We start from the raw sequence: 20,998 nt of genomic DNA on the forward strand, positions 1-20,998 counted from the left end.
AGGACAGACAGCATGGAAAAGACTAGATTTTTTTTTTAATTGTTTATTGTTATTTGTTTGAGACAACGTTTCATTATGTGTAGCCTTGGCAGGCCTGGAACTCCTTATGTAGATGAAACTGGTTGAACTAAAGTCAAAAGCCACGGTGCCCAGCTAAAGGCTAAATAATTTAAAGCTGAGTCAATATTGGGTGGTTGTAGCAGATTCCGAATCAGATGCATTAATTAGTTACACCAGCACCCATTGAGACAGGGTTTCTCTGTGCAGCCTTGACTGTCCTAAACCTCATTCTGTAGACCAGGCTGGCCTCGAACTGAGAGATCTGCCTGCCCGCACTCATCTACACAGCTCTCTACCCAGAAGAAATAACCACCTTCACAGGCTTTCTCTGGGACAGTTACTTGCAGTAACTCCCTCAGGAAGAGACTGTAGCTGAGGCAGAGGGAGTTTGGCTGCAGGCAAATCAGTGAACTCCCACCCCGCCACCCCGCCACACTTTCTGCAGGCTCCTGGGCTTGCTTGCACAGGGGCTAAAGTTTTAAAAAGTTAGATTTTTCTTGTCTTTGTTTTTCATTACAATTAGGAATGCCAACTTGGGCACTGATTGTTCAGAAACAAACACAATAGTGATTTCAATTCTTTGTTGTGTGGCTTTTGTTTGATAAGGTCTTGCTTTATACTGCTGGCTAGCCTGGAACTCTATGTAGATCAGGCTGTTCTCAGACTCACAAAGATCTGCCTTCTAAGACCAGCGGTGCCCTGTTATTAAAGGCGTGTCACCGCACCTGCAGGCAAAGCATTTCAACACAGGGTACTTTGGGAACCTGCAGTTTGCCCTAGTATCCTAGGCCTGCCTAGACTTCTGTTACAGCATTTTGCCATGAAATTGAAGCTACTGTTGTCTAAATGCTGCAGTCTCAGGGGCTAGAGTCAGGCTGTTGCAAAGTTTGCTAATTGCACATTATTTTAGGGTCCTTAGATGTTGGCCATTTTCTATAATAACTCTGTCAGACAGACTATGAGTAGTGTTTTGTCTGTTCAGATGCAACTGTGAGAGGCAAGCTATATATATTATATAATAGGCTCAGTGGGAGACTATTTACCTAGAATGATCAAAGCTCAAACCAGAAAACATTGCAACCTTGCTAGTTTACTGGGGGAACTGAGGCTCAGAAAGTTGAGGATTAAAGGTGTCTGGAGCCCTGCAGTGGTGGCACACATGCTTTTAATCCCAGAGCTAGACAGAGGCAGGAGGATCTCTGTGAGTTCAAGGCCAGCCTGGAATCCAGAGTGAGTTCCAGAAACCCAGTGGTGGTGGTGGTGGGGTGGTAAACAAACAACAACAAAAAACAAACAAGAAAAGAAAGAAAAGTTAAAGGTGTCGAGAAACCCTAGAAGCCCCGATTCTGTCCCAATAACACATAGGCAATTTCTGAAGAGGCAGCATATATATATAGATCAAGTTTCTACAAAATCCCTTACAAAGGGGATTCTCTAGATCGGAGGTTCTTAACCTTCCTAATGCTGTTTATTACAGTTTCATATGTTGTGATGATCCCAGCCATAAATTTATTTTTGTTGCTATTTCATAATTATAATTCTGCTGTTACAAATCTGTTACAATGTAAACACCTGTGTTTTCTGATGATCTTAGATGACCCCGTGAAAAGGTCATTCAACCTTCAAAGGGATTGAAACCCACAGGTTGAGAACTGTTGCTCTAGCAATTAAGAATTTTAGGGGACGTTGGACATATGGTGCACTTCTTCAGCCCCAGCACAGAGGCAGATGATGGACCTCTGTGTGTTGAAGGTCAGCCGGGTCTACATAGTGAGACCCTGTTGCGAAACCACAACAGGAACAACAGAATCTTAAAGGAGCTGGAGAGATGGCCACTGTTCAAGGGTGCTTGCCGATCTCGCAGAGGACCAGGATTTAATTCCAAGAACCCTCATGGTGGTCATTGAGGGTCTATGGACTCTAAATTCCAGGGCATCCAGCGCCCTCTGCTGGTCACCAGGCATGCACACAGTGCACTTGCATACACATGCAGGAAAACACAATTTTTCATAAAGGGTCTTGGGGCTAAAGAGAGGGCTTAGTTGTTAAGAGCGCTTGATGTGCGATAAACAGGACTGGAGTTCGAATCCCAGCGTCCGTGTGACAAGGTAGAGGCTATCCCACGCTTACCTGCAACTCTACCTCCCTGAGGCTGTGGGGCAGCACAGAGAGCAGAGAACTGCAGGGCTTTCTGGCTTCTAGCTTAGCCAGGAAAACCTAAAGCCCAGGGTGCAGGGAGAGGCCCTGTTTCAAAGGAATAGGTAGAGAGCAACAGAGGAGGACATTAAGTCCTCTTTTGGCTTCCATACAACCATACGTGTGTGTATACTCATACGGACAAATATATCTGGACATAAGGAAATAAATGGGGAAGGGGGAGAATTCACTAAGTGGGCCACCATGGGGCCTCACACCTTTGGAAGAAGGATGGCAAATTCAAGGTCAATCTGGGCAACCTGGTGAGTTTGAGGCCAGCCAGGGCAATTTAGTGAGACTGTCTACAACTAAAAAAGCATTTTTTAAAAAGCTTTTTTTGAGATAGGGTTTCTCTGTGTATCCCTGGCTGTCCTGGAACTTGATTTGTAGACTAGGCTGGCCTCAAATTCAGAGATCTGCCTGCTTCTGCTTCCCGAGTGCTGGGATTAAAGGTGTGCGCCACCTGCAAAATAAAGGCAAACTGGCAACAGATGGCAGCTTCGACCTCAGTTCTAGTCCACCTAGAACAGCTCTTAGTTGATTACAAGACTAAATCAAACAAGTCATCTATTTCCTCCTTGGTTGGCCCCAAAGGGTGAGACACTGCTCTGTACACCTTCAATAAAAGAACAAGGAAGTGTTGGGTATGTACGGCTCAGTGTTTAAGAGCACTTACTGCTCTTATGGAATTTCAGCTTTGGTTCACAGCACCCACACAAGATAGCTCAGAACCGTCTATAATTCCCGCTCCAAGAGATCTCATAGCCTTCACAGGCCCCAGGGACACACATAACATACAGATACACTCGCAGCCAAAACACCCATATGCATAAAATTAAAAGAACAAAAAACCAAGGGATGGAGGAGCTGCATTAGTGGTTAAGATCCCTTACTTTGAGGATTCCAAGTTCAGCTCCCAGCACCCAGATCAGGTGACTCACAGCCATCTATAAGTTTAGTTCTAAGGCCATAGTTTTCATCCTGTAGGTCTGGATCATGACCCCTTTGAGGGGTCAAAGGATCTTTCACAGGGGTCACATACCAGATATCCTGCATATCAGGTATTTACACTATGGTTCATAGCAGTAGCAATATTGCAGTTATGAAGTAACAATGAAAATAATTTGGGCTGGAGAGATGACTCAGCGGTTAAGAGCACTGGCTGCTCTTCCAAAGATCCGGAGTTCAATTCCCAGCAACCATATGGTGGCTCACAACCATCTGTAATGACATTTGGCACCCTCTTCTGGTGTGCGGGCATACATGGAGGCAGAATGTTGTATACATAATAAATAAATCTTAAAAAAAAATAATTTTATGGTTGGGGTCCCCACAAAAGGGGAAACTGTATTAAAGGGTCACAGCATTAAGAAGGCTGAAAGCCAGTGTTCTAAGGGATGTGACGCTGTCTGGCTTCTGTGAACACCTGCACAAATGTGGTGCACATAAACTCACACAGAGCCGGGCAGTGGTGGCGCATGCCTTTAATCCCAGCACTCGGGAGGCAGAGGCAGGCGGATCTCTGTGAGTTCTAGGGCAGCCTGGTCTACAAAGGGAGTTCCAGGACAGGCTCCAAAGCTACAGAGAAACCCTGTCTCGAAAAACCAAAAAAAAAAAAAAAAAAAACCTCACACAGATACACATAAATGAAAATTATTTTTTAACTACAGGGAACAAAGACTCCTGTTACAAGATCTTCAGTGTGTTCCCTGTTCTCTAAGTTGTATCCCCCTTTCTTTTTCATATCCTTCCTACCAACTCCCACAACCTCCAGCTTGCCCATTCTCGTTTTTCTCCCTCAAATTCTATTAAAATGGTTATTTCTTGTTCACTCCATATTGAAGCTTAGATATAAGGCTATAAGAACCTCCAAGAGGAGGCAGAGGCAGGAGGATCTCTGTGAGTTCAAGGCCAGCCTGGTCTACAGAGCTAGTTCCAGGACAGTTAGGGCTGTTACACAGAAAAAAACCTAAATCGAAATTCCCCCTCTCCCCCCAAAAAAAGGAAAGAGAAGAAAAAAATTCTCTGTTGGCTTAGTGGCTCAGGGTTCCTCTTGGAGGAAGTACCCAAAAACAGAAAAAGAAAATGTTAAATGCTCCAGGCAGTGGTGGTGTACGTCTTTAATCCCAGCACTAGGGAGGCCAGGCTGATCTACAGAGCGAGTTCCAGGACAGGATCCAAAGCTACAGAGAAAGAGAAAAAACAAACAACAAACAAAAACAAAACAAAAAATAAGAAAAAAAAAGTTAAATGTCTGTCTGCCAGGGTATTCCCAACAACTAATCATGTCATTTGTCTCCAGGGTAACTGGCATATTGATGTTCCTGTTTCAAATGATACCTCGCAAGTAGATGGCATCTGGGGCCCTGCCTAGTATCTGTGAAGCCTTGGACTTAATACCCAGTACATAGAAAGAGAAAAGTAAATAAAATTAACTAAAACTGCACACTGTCTTCCAACCAAAACCTTCCTTGGGTTTAGTCAGATTCGGTTTAATCAGGCTTGACTAACATCCGACTTTCATGGGGTTTTTGGGCATGAAGTAAGAGGCCGAGACAGTAAAATGGGAATGCATCAGGAAGGGCGCCCAGGGGCGCATGGACACCTAGGGAGGTGATGGATGTTCACAATCTTGACTGTAGTGATGGTTTCACGGGTGTGTATCAACTTAGCAAAATTAACGTTCTAAACATACAATTTATCTTTTTATTTTTTTTAAAGATTTATTATGTATACAGTATACTGCCTACATATATATTAGCCAGTAGAGGGCACCAGATCTCATTACAGGTGGTTGTGAGCCACCACGTGGTTGCTGGGAATTGATGGTTCAGTTGGTAAAGTGCCTATCATACGGTTATGAGGAGCTGGTGGTGGCAGGGCGAGAACATTAGGGTTCCTCCTACATGCTGGGATTAACGGTGTATACCACCATGCCTAGCAACTTTTGTTTTGGTTTTTGACGTAGGGACGCTAGGCAGTCAATCTTGAGCACTCGACCTTCCTGGCACTGTCCTCCCCTACCAGGTACTGGGATTATAGGCGTGTGCCACTATTCTGGTCAAAGCTTAATCTCACACAGCCAAATCTTATCTAGTATTCAAGAGCAGCACCGATACTGGCTTCAAAATTACGAGTGATGATTGTGACTGGGAGTTTCTCTTGATGGAAATGCTGGACCTCCCAGTCCCACGGCAGTCGACGTGAGAAGGCCTGTTGGTGGCTGGGTGTGGTCCAGTGCTTTATGAGTTACTTCAGCTTTGGGGAAATTATCAAGAAGAAACTTTAAAAATACTCCATAGCCGGGCGGTGGTGGCGCACGCCTTTAATCCCAGCACTCGGGAGGCAGAGGCAGGCGGAGCTCTGGGAGTTCGAGGCCAGCCTGGTCTACAAGAGCTAGTTCCGGGACAGGCACCAAAGCTACAGAGAAACCCTGTCTCAAAAAACCAAAAAATAAAATAAAATAATAAAAATACTCCATATAATGTAATTACAAGCACATGGCTTCCTCCCTTAGCTGCTTAGAGTCTTGATGGTCCCTTTTGGTTTGGAGACAGACAGGGTTTCACATAGCCAAGCTGGTCCTCCTGCCTCTACAGGCCAGTGTCTGGCTTCCACGGTGCTGAGTGCTGGACCCAGGTCAGGCACTCTATACTATCCACATCCCAAGGCTTCCTGCATGCTAGACAGGAACTCTACCATCGACATTCCGGGTCTGCTTACTTCCCAGTAAGGGTCACTCCAAACCAAAGAAGACAAGTTAGAACTTTGCAACTTTTTATTTCTGCTTTGTATCTATTACAGTGTTTGAAACCTAAAGAAATACATTTTCTCTTCAAATTTGGATGTGTATATAAATATTAGTCTGGACTCAGCACACTCAACGCCATGTTTTCTTGGCCTATTTCTGCTCTGAAATCAAGCTTTGTTTGTCTACCCAGGGGCCCTGAGAACATGAAAAAATAGAGTTTACAGTTCTTAGAAAAATAAAAGCAAATGAATTTAGAAAGCAAAACCTGTGAGGATTAAATTCATCTTTCTAGGGCTCTTACCTGGAAACCCAAGCTGTCCTTGGGTGATGGTTCTGTCTGCTGAGACCTCATACCCACTTAGTTTATTTAATAGGTCAAAAAAAGCAATTTCCCAAAAAAGCTGACTACAACAGCCAATACCCACCCAAGCTTCTGAGGTTTCAAGGCTTCAGGCAGACTCAGGACCCTCGAGCTGAGACTTCCTGCACATAGTATGCCATGGTCTTTTTCTAAAGCTAAACAATGGCGTCAGAACCAGAGGAGCACAGGGCTCATGGGCATCATTGGCATGTGCTGGTGTGAGCAGCAGCAGTCAGGCTGGCTTAGAAATAGGTAGGTAAGCCCAAGCCTTTGAAGACACATCACACAAGCCTTTTCCCCTCTGCTGTTCAGGTTCCCCAGTTATGGCTGCTTTCCTCACAGCCAGCTTTGGTCCTGCACGTAGTTCTGGCTTCAAACAAGATGCTCTTTCAAAAGAAAAAAATAAGGGGCTGGAGAGGTGGCTCAGAGGTTAAGAGTACTGGCTGCTCATCCAGAGGTCCCGAGTTCAATTCCCAGCAACCACATGGTGGCTCACAACCATCTGTACTGAGATCTGATGCCCTCTTCTGCCCTGTGGGCAAACATGCAAGCAAACACTATGTACATAATAAAAAAGAAAAAAAAAAGAAAAATAAGTTTTCATACAGATTGGGTTGGAATTGACCTCAAATTCTTCCACTGCCATGCATGTCTTATTCTGGGGTGGGACTAGGGGCTACACTGGAAACTCAAATCGGTTATGACAGCCTTTGGCTAAAGAGCAGCTTGTGGATCCCCAGAGGGGCAAATTATCGGTTTTGCTGGCCTAACAAAAGAATACAAGAGGTAAAACAGAAAAAATACTGGATGAGGTTGGTCTAGAATGTGCCAGAAGTCTATCCCTTACGGCCTCGCCATCTGAGGCTGCTGCTGCTGTTGCTGCTCAGGATCTGCCCTGGTTCAGTACACTGAGCCTTGAACACCTCCTTCCCCAGCCTGCTAGGGAAGCTTGCCAACATCCTGTCACCCTCCTGGGTCTGCAGGGACCTGGGGAAACTGGCTTTTTGCCTTCGAGAAGTTAGACCTTGAGCCGGAATAATACCCAAGAGGATGACACCAAACTGAGTGAAGCTGGGGAAGAGATGAGGTCAGAACAGAAAGAGCAGAAGCCTCCACAGGAGGGCATGGAGTGAAGAAGTGCTATGTGACCCGCAGATGGGAGGAGAAACAGTTCCTCCACGCAGGAAGTTTCTCTTTTTACTGGGTTGGTTTCAGGTAAGTAAAAAGACCACATTTAAGAAACTTCTTTTTGCCATGGCTCCAGGCAGTGGTGGTGCAGGCCTTCAATCCAAGCACTTGGGAGGCATAGGCAGGAGGATCTCTGAGTTCAAGGCCAGCTTGGTCTACAGAGTGAGTTCCAGGACAGCCAGAGCTGCACAGAAAACCCAAAAGAACAAAAAAGAACCTTCTTTTCATCTCTTGTAGCAGAAGACAATAGCAGCTGTAACCTGTGGTTGGCTTCAGCACAGGCTGGAGATGACTTCCAGGTACAGAGGGAGAATCAGTAGATATAGGGTCCCAGGGTAAAGGGGAATACCAGAGCTCTCCCAAAAAAGGCCACCAATACTAGCTTCTTGGAAGTGCGAATGTGTGCACAGACCCAAGGAATAATTGTGCCAACAGGACAGAACTCATAGGGTTATGCCAGAAGGCTTCAGCCAACATCAAGGCCTGTGGTCACTGGGGAGAGATGGAGACTGAAGACAGCATCTAGGAATGACCACTCTATCAGTCACTTAAGAACATCTCAGTGTGGGATGCCTAAAACAGCTAGGTAACCAGCCTTTCATCTGGTACTGGATCCAAGTCTGAAGGCAAAGCAATACTGGAGAAAGGATAGGGAAAGCAGACATTCATGGCTCATATTGAGACTCTGGCTCCAACGCAGGGGCTTAACTGTTGCTTGAGATGTTTAGAGTAGACCCCACTACAGTGTTCTGCTCTTCCGACAAGGGTGATTGATGATGGCAGTCATGGAGGGATTTTGAACTAGGAGCAGAGTTTGTAATAAAGCTGCGGGCCAGGTTAAAAAAAAAAAAGGCTCTGCCTATTGCCTTCCCAGAAGGCCAGAGAGTAGAGGAGGAGTAGTTGACTCGCCAATGTGGCCCAACGTTGGTCAAGGTTTCCAGTATAAACTGCCAGCCCTGAACTACTTTTCTTAGGAGCAGGGTCAATCTGAAAGCCAATGGCCAACAGCAAGAACCTGAACTTCAGATCTGCATGTGTGGGAGCCAAAGGGAAATCTGTGGGAACAGGAATAAGAAGAATGCTGTTTCTGGAGAAAGAGAAGTGTACACGAGGATGGATACCCCCATTTCACCACAATGGGGTTTCACAGGTGGTCTGCACCTCAGTGACAGCACACCCCACTCCCTGCCCCCAGAGCTCAGTTTTAGTGTAACGTGTAACCCACTAAAACACAGGCCAGCCTGAGGTATTGAACCAGCTTTACTCAGAAGAAAATGTGTCTGTGTAACTGTCACAAGAAGGGGAAATCCAATCCAGGTACAAGGACCTTCAGAAGGGAGATGCCAACAGCTCTCAAAGTATCCAGGTCGCCAAGGTTCTCTGATGACAGGAGAGGCAGCTGTGTCGCGACTTATCTGGGTAACAGGACTGGCACTGAGTTAGAGAAGGCAGGCTGCTTTCTGCTCAGAAGCAAGGACCAGAGCAGCAGACTTCACCAGGCCCTGAGGCCCTCTTTGCTCCCTTCAGGTACTGGGACAATCAGCCCAGGCCGATTGACTTGAAGGCTCCAGAGGTGAGAGTTGGTCCCAAGCGGTGGCCCAGAATCCAAGCAGAGAAGAAAAGGACCAAGTTCAGTCCTCTGAGTGGGAAGCTTCTACACCTCTTTCTGGTCTTCCTCACAGTATCCCACTCACAGGCGGTTTTTGTCCTCCTAAGACCTTTAAGACTGACTTACTTAATATATAGACTATAAAAAAAAAATACAGAACTTTGACATTCTCTCCTTTGGAAGTAAAATATACATGATCCAACTATGGCAGAAGGAAGAAGAAAGGCCAAAGGCAGGGATTCCTGACTATCCCAATACACGACCCTAACTCCAACCTCCTCTGCAACTTATGGGTCATCAGAGCAAGGACTTTCTCCTCAGGAGAAGGAAGGACCACAGCCCACCATCTCAAGCTCAGGAGAAAACACAGCCACCTCAGAGGTTCATTCAACTCTGAGGTGAATTTTCAAGTAAACAAATGAAGTTGGGTCGCACCATTTAGGAGGTGGGTAGGATACAGGGTCAGTAGCTACAAAAGGGAAGCCCTGTCTGAAGGCCTGTGCTCCTCCCTTACACTCACACTGGTGATGTGTCCCAGGAGAGTGAGGGGGAGGGCTTAGGCATAGGGTCAGGAGGGAGGGACTTTTGTCTCATGGGGGCCTCCCTAATTAGCCTCTATTTCCAGACAGTGCTGGCAGCTGGGTTCTTAAAACCAGCTTTTTGGGCAAAGCAACCTTAATACAAGAAAAATGTGCAAAAGAAAAAAATTAAATAACCAATCCAAGCATACAAGATTAATATTCAGTCAGAGCAAGAACACTTTGTTTTGGACTTCTCCCCTCCCCTCCCCCCCCACCTCTGGAATATTCCATCTGCTCAAGTACCCGAGATAAGAGTTACACACATCAGGGCAGAGGACTGGGATGGATGAAGCAAGATAAATGGGAAGGAAGTCACCACTAAAGAAAAGAAAAAAAAATTTTAAAGGTGCAAATTGATTACCTCAGTCCTCCTTTGTCTACCCCTGGGCTCCTGGGTTAAAGACATGTGTGCAGCCAAAATAAAGTGTAAGGAAGAAAACCCACACGCCCCCTTCTTGTCACAAAACCCAGTGTGAGCCTCAGATGCTTCTGTCTGTCCAGAGGGTGCCCTCCAGGGAAGGGGATGAGCAGGTAAGAGCACAGTCTCCAGGGCAGCAGGTGTATGGTGGCTGCTGGTGGGGTGGCTGTTTCCCTGCCCACCAGAGGGCTGCTCTTCCGCTGGCTGGTGGTGCTTCCCATGCCCTCCCCTCCCCGGAGGCAGACATTATAGCTGGAAGCCCTCCATGGGGGCCTCGGGCTGTTGGAAGATGAACTGCTGTTGCGTCTCATCCACCTGAGGAGCCAGGCTGCTATCGTCATCTTCTACACCGAAGTAGTGCTCAATGAGGTCAAAGGCCTTCTGGTAGATTTCCTGGTTCTCGTGGCTCTGGAGAAACTCGATTTTATCCAAGCCTAAGGTGGTAAGAAGAAATATATATATGAAATTTTCCTTTCCAGAGGGACAAATTTCTAAATAAAAGTAGTAAGATCATATCATTTCTTGACTTGAAAAAGGAGACAAGATCGCTTCCTCAAATTATAGAATTGCAGAAGAAAATCGAAATGTCAGCTGATAGTAGAGGTCTAGGGAGCTAGAATAAACCTCAGTTGTAAAGTGCTTGCCCTGAAGCATGAGTTTGCTCCCAGGAACCCACAGCTAGATAGAAAAGGTGGCAGGTACTTATAACCCTAGTAGGGGTGGGGAGGACAGCATTGGGACAAACTGCTTGGCTTGTCAACAGGCTTCCTCAGTGAGCCCTAGGTCTGAGGGAGCAGTCCTCTCTCTCAAAAACAAAAAAACAAGCAACCAACCAAAAAACAAAACAAGGTGTTTAGCTCTTGAGGAAGGACACCTGAGGTTGACCTCTGACTTGGACACAACACATGGTGCACACACACAAATTAGAGGTTTGAGCCCAAATTCTGTTTTAAGCTAACTCTGGGCAAATCATGATTTTGCCTCTTCTGACAAGGGTTGGTAGAGGCAATTCAGTATTTTTTTTTTTCTTTTTTGGCTGTCCTGGAACTTGCTGTGTAGACCAGGCTGGCCTAGAACTCAAGAGATCCACCTGCCTCTGCCTCATAAATGCAGGGATTAAAAGACTGAGCCATCACTGTCTGGCTACAATTCATTATTTTTACAGAAGAGATTGCTGTCTTTTTATTTTTTATTTTTTTTTGGTTTTTCGAGACAGGGTTTCTCTGTGGCTTTGGAGCCTGTCCTGGAACTAGCTCTGTAGACCAGGCTGGTCTCGAACTCACAGAGATCCGCCTGCCTCTGCCTCCCGAGTGCTGGGATTAAAGGCGTGCGCCACCACCGCCCGGCGAGATTGCTGTCTTTTAGCTCCTGGTGGTAGTATCAAATTTTTGACTTCCTTCTTACACCTGTATCATATCTACTTTTGCTTTTAGCTTTTCGAGACACAGTTTCTCTGTGTAACAGCCAAGGCTATATTGGAACTTGCTTGATAGATCAGGTTGGCCTAGAACTGACTGAGATCCGCCTGCCTGTGCCTCCCGAGTACTGGGATTAAAGGCGTGCGCCACCACTGCCTGGCCATATCTACCTTGTAGGCAGGTAGACCCTGTGAGAATAACAATGACCTATTGCTGCTCAGAGAAAGAAGGGTCTGGTGGAACAAGAAAAGTAACACTAATTAGTTCTAGCTACCTGGCTAGTCAGTACATGTCAGGTATTCCCAAGGAAAGGTCTGTAAGCATGCATGGTATAGCTTGGCTAGAACAGAAACTCATCATTGGTCTAGAAGTGGGTGTAAAGGTGTTTGTTGCCAAACTTGACAATCTTCACAACCCACATGATGCAACTGACTCCTGCAGGTTGTCCTCCGACTTCCATATCCAAATGTGACAGATCATGTGCGCTCACACTCACATGTACACACACACACACACACACACACACACACACACACACAAATGAGTGGATAAATAAATGTAGTAAAAAATACAAAATAATCAGACTAAAGTATGTGTGGATGTGCTCCAACATCTCCCCACAGATGGACATATGTGCAGTCAGGGAGAGAACTTACCATAGGCCTCCTCAATGAGGCCACAGTAGGGATTGACCCCTGAGCCACTACGCTTGCCCTCTTGCTCTCCAAGCCGCAAGATGTTCTCTAGTCCATTGAGGGCTACTTGCACAATCTTTGAATCCATTACAGTTAGCAAGTCACACAACGGTTTAATGCAGCCCAGCGACACCAGGTACCTGGGGACCAGAGATGAAGTAAGCTCCAAATTAATGCAGAACAAGTAAAGCTCTAGGCAGGGGCTTTGCTTCTCTCATAGAAAACAATGAATTCTTCCTGAGTTTTGATAATCTCCTATTTTCAACTTAATCTCTATACTCTGGCTCTGCCACACATCTAGTTCCCTGATGAACAAATACACCAGAGTCCTAACGTCACACCGGCCACAATATTAATCACTGTAGACACATTGGGAAATTCTTTGGGGAGATGAAGAGATGGCTCAGGTTAGGAACACTGGCTGCTCTTCCAGAGAACCTGAGTTCAATTCCCAGCAACCACATGGTGGCTCACAAACATCTATATAGTGAGAACTGACTGGTACCCTCTTCTGGAATACAGGCTATGTAGGCAGAATACTGTATTCATAATAAATCCTTTTTTTTTTTTTTAAAGAAATTTTTCTGGGGGCTGGAGGGATGGCTCAGTAGTTAAGAGCATTGCCTGCTCTTCCAAAGGTCCTGAGTTCAATTCCCAGCAACCACATGGTGGTTCACAACCATCTGTAATGAGGTCTGGTGCTCTCTTCTGGCCTGCAGACATACACACAGACAGAATATTGTATGCATAATAAATAAATAAATATTTATTTAAAAAAAAAGAAAATTTTCTGGTTCTTTATTTCCCTGAACACAACCTCTATTGTTTGTTAATACAGATAGCCTACAATCTGGTTCCCATCTCTTTAGCTCTACTCAATATTCCTTTTACACAAATGTAGTCAAATTTGTGAAGCTCTCCAAATTCTTAGACCTTTTTGTATACTGATTTCTCATCTAACAAGCATACTATATAATGCTGTATTTAATACCCCCCCTTTTTGTTTTTTTGAGACAGGGTTTCTCTAGTTTTGGAGACTGTACTGGAACTTAATTCTGTAGACCAGGCTGGCCTTAAACCCAGAGATCTGTCTGTCTCTGCCTCCGAGTGCTGGGATTAAAGCTGTGCACCACCGCCCGGCTCCCCTCTGAGTGCTTTTTAAGCCTGGTTTCTTTATGTAGCCCTTGCTGGCCTGGGATTCGCTATGTAGATCATGCTGGCTTCAAATTCACAGAGATCTGCTTGTCTCTGCCTCCAGAGATCCTAGATCTAAGTCATATACCATCATGTCCAGCTTCTATTTTCTAATGAGTTTTCCTTTCTCCAGTGACCCCTTCAGTAGGTTATAGACCCTTATCAGTTTCCACCATTCCTATTGTTTAGATGATACTAACTAGAATAAAGGAGCATATATACAAACTGGGTGGGTATGGAGGCATGGAGTACAGAGGTGTGTGTGCATAATCCAAATATTTGGGAGGCAGAGTTAGGAGAGGTCGGCCTATCTCACACAGGAATCTAGACCGGCGCCCTGTATCATTTAGCAGCTTTCCAGTTAAGCCTTATTACAGTTAGACTAGGGCAGACCTTTCCCATCAAAAGCCATTTAGCTATTTGAAAACCATGAACAAAGAAAGGAGACCACACATTTAAGATGTTGGGAAAGGAATCATACCTGATTTGTTCTGGAGTTCCTCCTGATGTGGCATTAGTGATGGCCCAGGCAGCTTCTTTCCTGGTACGAAACTCTGCTTTCTGAAGGATTTCGATCAACACAGGGAAGATATTTGCATCTATGACAGCCTGAAAGACAAATGAGGAAGGAGGATGGAGGCAGAAAGATAGTTTAAGGAGAAAAAGCAGAAGGGTCAGGTATGATGACACGCTTGTGTAATCCCAATACTTGGGATAATGAAGGCAGGAAATCAGGAATTCAAGGTCATCAGAGGCTAACCTGGACTCCATGAGACACTTGAGGCAGAGGTAGAATAGGATAGGTCTCAGAGGAAAAGATGAAGAAATGGCAAACATAGTACAAAAATCACTTTCAACTTAGGTTTAGGTTTCTCTCCGTTAACCTACCTGAAAGTTCTTTGACCCCAGCTGACAAAGCGTGGGGAAACCTAGCTTCCACTATGTAGAGCCACTGACCAACTGGCCATGCTGACCCCAGTTGTTTTGGTGGTGATGGGAAAATATTCTACCACTGAGCTACACTGTTTCTGTGGAAGCAAATCTACCTGTATCTGAGCCCTGTTGCCAGCAGTGATGTTTGAAATGGTCCAGCAAGCTTCCTTCCGGATTGACTCCTTAGAGCTGCTCAGCAGGTGGAGGAGGCATGGGAGGGCTGAACAGTTAAGAATAACCTGGACAAAAGCACAGAAATACAAAAAATTAGATATTGAGTTACCCATACTTCAAAACACCATAAACAGTGCAAACCAACCCACAGAATAGGAGAGAATACTTGGAAAACATATTGGCAAGGGTTAATATCCAGAATATATAAATGACTCCTAAAATCATAAAAACACCCTAAGCAACCAAACTAAAAATGAACAAAGGGCTTCAAAAGACATTTCTTCAAATAATGATATATAGATTGTCAATTAGCACACAAAATAGGCTCAACACCACTATCAACAGAGGAAAAAAAAATCAAACCATGAGACAGCACTTTTTTCTCTTTAGGATAGCTGTTATAAGAGAGGGAGAATCTGGTGCTGGTAGAGATATAAAACAACACAGCAGTTAAACTCGTAAAATTAGCATAAATTACCATGTTATCTAATCTCTTTTGCATATACAAGACCAAAAAGAAAAGTAAGCAGAGACTGGCAGCTGTATACCAGGGTCCATAGCAGCATTATGTATAATAGGGAAGAAGTAAAAGCAACAGAAATGTCCAAGATGGATGAAGGGGATTTAAAAATACAGTATACGCAAACACTGGACTATCATTTAGCCTTACTAGGAAAATTCTGACACTTGCTACAACATATATGAACCTTACAGACATTATGCTAAGCAAGCCAGACGTAAGGGATATTGTGTGACTCCACTTATAATGGAGTGTCTATAGCAATCCAATGGAATAAGCTACACAGCAACAGCAAGAAAAACGAGAGCACATGCTAACTCATGGAGTTTAAACCACAACTACTAACTGAAGAAATCAAAAAGGAAATCAGCAGAGTCCTTACTTTTTTTTTTGAACAAGGGAAACTTACTGTGCCCTCATGGCAGGGAACATTCCTTTCATTTTACATTTCTGTGCTCAAGTGTGTACAGAGTGCACAGTATTTTACTTTTCTGTGCCAGGACTTTGTTATATTGCTCAGGCTGGCCTCAAAATACTGGGCTCATGTAATCCTTTCTACTTCAGCCTCCCCAGTGGATGCACCATTCTGCTGTTGGTTTGTAGGAATTTTCATATTTTTGAGCTTTTGAGATAGGGTTTCATATAGTTGAGGATAGGCTTGAACTAGTTGACCCTTAAGGGCTAGGATTACAGGTGCGAGCCACACATGGGTCAAAAGTTTAACGAGGTTAACACAAGGTGATATCTTATGGGATCCTAAAGGTCTAGAAAGCATTGGTGAAGACAACAGCTTTCTGTAAGGATTACAGATCAGATGTAACTCTCTCATCATGACCAATTAAATTTAGTCATTCCATTGAGCTTTCTTTTCACAAGCACTACCTGGATGATCTGTTCTAATTTAAGAGAAGAAGAAACTCTGAAAACCAGAGAGTGACAATGCTAAAGCCTTTGTTCTCTGCTAGACCACGCGGCCTCGCCTTTGTTCTCTGCTAGACCACGCGGCCTCCCATCACCGAAGACTTTTGTCCACAGGTTTGTTCTCCCATAGTTAGTCTGAGTTAAGATCCTATCTCCTGGCCGGGTGGTGGTGCACGCCTTTAATCCCAGCACTCGGGAGGCAGAGGCAGGCGGATCTCTGTGAGTTTGAGACCAGCCTGGTCTAAAAGAGCTAGTTCCAGGACAGGCTCCAAAACCAAAGAGAAACCCTGTCTTGAACCCCCCCCCCAAAAAAAATCCTATCTCCCTCTTCTTCCTTACCTGGGTCTGGATGTCATCACCAGTGACGATATTACCCACAGCTCTCAAGGCAGGAGACGCGACTTTGTAATCATTGTGCCTACAAAGGAAGAACAGCTCCTCAGTAGTGAAGCAACACTTCATATTCAGCCCTGCTGAAGACCAAGGCTGGCAGCATTCCTTACAGCTCCAGACACCGAGAGGTCAGCAATCTGCTGTTCATAGCTTTTTTCTTTTGTTTATGAGACAGTTTCACTCTGAAGCCCAGGTTGTCCTTGAATTTGTGATTCTCCTGCCTCAGACTCCAAATGCTGGGTTTACAGGCATGCACCACCCTGCCCATCTTAAGCTAGAACTTTTTGAACTTGGTGAAGCTAGGGAAACTTTTACCCTCTTAAACTGAAACAACTCACATCAGAAGTTCTACCAGTCTTCGGCAAACTCCAGAGTCTATGACTGCCTGGATCTTCTCATTGGGACCATCAGACAGGTACGAGAGGGCCCAGCAAGCATCTGCCAGCAAGTCTGAGTCGCTGCTGAAGAGTAGGCGAGACAATACAGGCAAACAAGGAGAGACCTGTTGGAAGCAGAGTGAGGAGGACTGAGAGCAAGGCTACGTCAGCACAATCACTGAGTCCATCACTGCCGCTCCTTCCCTACACGCAATTCTAGAGCCTGGGAATGTCATCAAACCTGCAGGCCCACCTTTGCGTTCTCCTACCAAGGCACACAAGACGGCCTGCTACACTGGCAAGTGCCTTTTAGTTTCACATGATTTGAGACTCTCAGGGATCTTCCCAAAACTTAAAAACTTCCTATAACGAAACCTGGAATCACTATGGCTAGCAAGTAGTCCTTACCTTTGCAAATTCTGGAGGCGGGTTCTTCCCTCTGCAGAGGTTTGACAGGGCCCAGACTGCATTCCTTGTCATTGTCAGTCGTGTGGACTTAGTAAGGAGTCTGAAGGAAACAACAAAGCCACTGATGTTCTAGCATAGGGCTGTTACCAAAAACCCTAGAGGCAAACCCAGACCCCTAAGACTCTTTTGTTCTTGAAAAAGGGTCACTGTGTAGTCCTGGCTGTTCTTAAACATGCTATGGAGACCAGGCTGGACTCCCAGATGATAGGACTAAAGGTGTGTATGTATATATGTACGCATGTATTTATTTTTTAGGTTTATTTATTTATTATGTATACAGTGTTCTTCTGTCTGTATGTGTGCCTGCAGGCAGGAAGAGGGCAAGATCTCATTACAGATGGTTGTGAGTCACCATGTGGTTGCTTGGAATTGAACTCAGGACCTTTGAAAGAACAGCCAGTGCTCTTAACCTCTGAGCCATCTCTCCACCCCCCACCCCCCTATTTATTTTTTGAGATAAGGTTTTTTTCTGGTTAGCCTTAGCTGTCCTGAAACTCAGATGTGCCTGCTTCTACTTCTGAGTGTTAGGATTAAAGGCGTGTGCCACTACACCCCAGCCCAGGGTTTTACTATCTTAAGTAATAAGTTACCCCCAAAATGTACTGCTATTCAGCCGCCCTACAGATGCCTCAGGTGCAAATGATCATAATTACTCACGTTAACAAAGGATTAAGGATGGAACAATTCAAGACGTAATCTCTGCAAACCGAACTGTCTCCAGCTATGTTTCCCAGAGCCCAGACTGCCTGAAAAGGGATGATGGAACTGTCACTCAGAACTTGGTAGCTTCTATGACTACTAGTTGCTCACCCCTGCCCCCCAAACACACTTCAGGTTTTTTTTATATTTATTTATTATGTATACGATATTCTGTCTGTGTGTGTGCCTGCAGGCCAGAAGAGGGCACCAGACCCCATTACAGATGGTTGTGAGCCACCATGTGGTTGCTGGGAATTGAACTCAGGACCTTTGTAAGAGCAGGCAATGCTCTTAACTGCTGAGCCATCTCTTGAGACAAGGCGTCTTTGTGTAGCTCTGGCTGTCCTCGAAGCAGTTCTGTAGACTAGGAAGGCCTCTGCACACCACACCAGAACCCCCATGCTGGGATCAAAGATGCGTACCACCACTGCCTGGCTTCTGTGACTAGACAGTGTTAGGGCTTGACAGCAAGCTCCAGTGATCTCCCTCCTGGAAGCCTTGCTCTAAGATCTTTTCCCCAGGAGGCCCTAGTTTTGTGGGAGAAGATAGGCTGCCATCTGAACTGAAGCCAGAGATACCAAACTATACCTCACCCTTCCTTTAGAAAAAGAAAAAGTGGCTGGGTGGTGACACACGCCTTTAATCCCTACATTCTGGAGGCAGAGACAGGCAGATCTCTGTGAGTTCGAGGGCAGCCTGGTCTACAGAGTGAGTTACAGGACAGGGTCCAAAGCTACACAAAGAAACCCTGTTTCGAAAAACCAAAAAAGGAGAAAGTGATCAAAAAGATTGGATGCTTCCTTTACCACAGACCTGATCTACACCAGGAAAAGAAGATCCTACCACAGTTTTCCATTTTTGTGGAACTCATCTTCATAACTGGAGAATCAAGCATTTATTTACTAATTTCATTCATGCATTCATTCTTTCATTTATTTTGTAGTCCCTGGTTAGTCTGGAACTCATTATGTAGCCTCGAATCCAGAGATTATAAGCGTCTGCCACCATGCCTACCCGGCTACCTCTTCTCCATTTCTGTGAAATGATCAAGAATTCATAGAAGAAATTGAAGTTGTGTCTTCACATCAACGGTGTGGCTTCTTTTCCAACAGCACCTTTGATACTAAAATTATAAAATTTACCTCACACTAACAACTAATCCTCTGACACCAATCGTGTGTCTGATAGTGTAATCCAATTCCAACACTAACTGTGGATTTAGCACAGATGCCACAGGTCAAGTGTGGAGAACTGGACTCACTTTTTATTTGTGTTTACTCAGTTTATCATCAAGGATGTGACTCGGGAAAGGCCAAATAGAACAGACACACAGGATAGCGGGGAGGGAGTGGTGATATGATAGCACATAGCTTTTATGACCTCCGCCACCTTCCCAATGCACAGATATGCTTACCATCTGCCAAATTTCCATTGTTCAAGTGTACTGATTTATATTTATTTTTAAATGGGCTGGCCTTAAGTGTGCTATGTACCCAAAGATAACCTTGAACCCCTGATTCTTACAGGTTTGCTGGGGTTTTTTGGTATTGGGGATTACACCCAGGAGTTATTCATACATACTAAGCAAGAACTCTACCAACTGAACTACATTCTCTAGCCCCGCACTGTTCAAGTGTTTTCATAATCCAATCTCCAAAGTAATACTTTATCACACAGACTGAGGCAGTTCCTCTGGGCTCTGTAAGTAACAAGCGATACTCTGAAACTGACCTGTAGAGCACCACTGGAAGACATGGGATAAAACCTGAAGACACACTTTTTATTTTTTGTTTTTGAGATAGGGTCTCTCTGTGAAGCCTTGGCTGTGTCTTCAAACTCAGACATCTGATTGCCCGACTCCCAAGTGCTGAGATTAAAAGCATGCACCAATGAACCTGCCTCCAAATATAAATAATTATATAGTCAATACCATCAAAACCTTAATCGAATCTTGAACATTACCTGTTCTTGTACATCTTCAAAGTCTGAGTTAAGCAGCTCTATAAAAATGGGGACAGCTCCTGCTTCAATGACAATTTTGGTCTGCTGAGAGGTTCCAGAGGCAATGTTTGTCAGAGCCCAGGCAGCTTCAAACTGAAAGTAAGATTAGGCCACAACTGAGGTCATTCCAGACTGAACAACATACCTACCACCTGCCCCAAAACAGTCAATAAAGAAACCAAAACCAAACAAGTCTTTGCCCACCATCCTTTAAGTAGTGCTTTGAAGAGCAGCAATGTGCATAACGAGTCCTCAACAAAGACCCGGAGAGGCTGAGTGACTTGTATCAGGTCACTAAGTTAGAGGAGCACTAGACCCTCTGATATATAATAAATACCACAAACAGTGTATCACATTTTGAAATCTCTGAAATCAAAAACTTCCTTCATGGGTTTTCTTTCTCTCTCTCTTTCCTTCAAGACAGGGTTTCTCTGTAACTCTCTTGAGAAAGGGTCTTGCTATGTAGCCAGGCTGGTATCAAACTTGTGGCAATCCTTATGCCCTGCCCACTACATAGTGAAAATATTTAGGTGTGCTGTCACGTCTGGCTTAAAGCAATTTTTTTTTTTAGCATGTACATGTTTTGGCATATATACATTGTGGAAACTTAGCCAGGTTCACAAATTACCTCAATTATTTTTTTTTCTTTTCTTTTTTTTCTCTTTACCTCAATTATTGAGATCTTTTTTCCTTTAATTTTATTTATCTATGTGTATTCCTATGTGCCATGGCATGTTTGGAGTTCAGAGGACAAATTGCAGGAGCCAGTTCTCTCCTTCCACAATTTGTGTCCAAGGCCACACTGTCAGGTCTGGTGGAGGTGCCTTAATCTAAAGAGCCATTATTTTACTGGCCCCGAGATTGATCGATCTCTTTTTCTTTCTCTCTCTCTCCCTCTCTCTCTTTTAGACTTAGGTGGCCTCAAAATCAGAGATTTGTTTTCCTTTGCTGGTTGCAAAGATTGTGCTATCACACCTGGCCCTAAAACTTTTTTTTTTTTTGTTTTTCGAGACAGGGTTTCTCTGTGGTTTTGGAGCCTGT

General features: G+C 44.7%; 1 protein-coding gene across 3 annotated transcripts in view; it reads right to left on the minus strand.

Annotated features, from left to right (window-relative positions):
* Positions 1 to 8,798: 8,798 nt before the first annotated feature.
* The window catches only part of Kpna6 (karyopherin subunit alpha 6), a 31,274-nt gene continuing 19,074 nt past the window's right edge, over positions 8,799 to 20,998 (minus strand). For all 3 annotated transcript variants that reach the window (XM_075947034.1, XM_075947032.1, XM_075947035.1), the window contains exons 6-14: positions 19,919 to 20,050; positions 17,915 to 18,003; positions 17,198 to 17,297; positions 16,751 to 16,914; positions 16,359 to 16,437; positions 14,518 to 14,643; positions 13,953 to 14,080; positions 12,239 to 12,417; positions 8,799 to 10,598 (exon numbers count right to left, since the gene is read on the minus strand). In XM_075947034.1, coding sequence (XP_075803149.1) covers positions 10,411 to 10,598; positions 12,239 to 12,417; positions 13,953 to 14,080; positions 14,518 to 14,643; positions 16,359 to 16,437; positions 16,751 to 16,914; positions 17,198 to 17,297; positions 17,915 to 18,003; positions 19,919 to 20,050 — 1,185 coding nt within the window. In that variant the 3' untranslated portion in view covers positions 8,799 to 10,410. The remainder of the gene's footprint in view (positions 10,599 to 12,238; positions 12,418 to 13,952; positions 14,081 to 14,517; positions 14,644 to 16,358; positions 16,438 to 16,750; positions 16,915 to 17,197; positions 17,298 to 17,914; positions 18,004 to 19,918; positions 20,051 to 20,998) is intronic.

This window comes from Microtus pennsylvanicus, chromosome 13 (genome assembly GCF_037038515.1).
Source record: "Microtus pennsylvanicus isolate mMicPen1 chromosome 13, mMicPen1.hap1, whole genome shotgun sequence".
Classification (NCBI taxonomy): Eukaryota; Metazoa; Chordata; class Mammalia; order Rodentia; family Cricetidae; genus Microtus; species Microtus pennsylvanicus.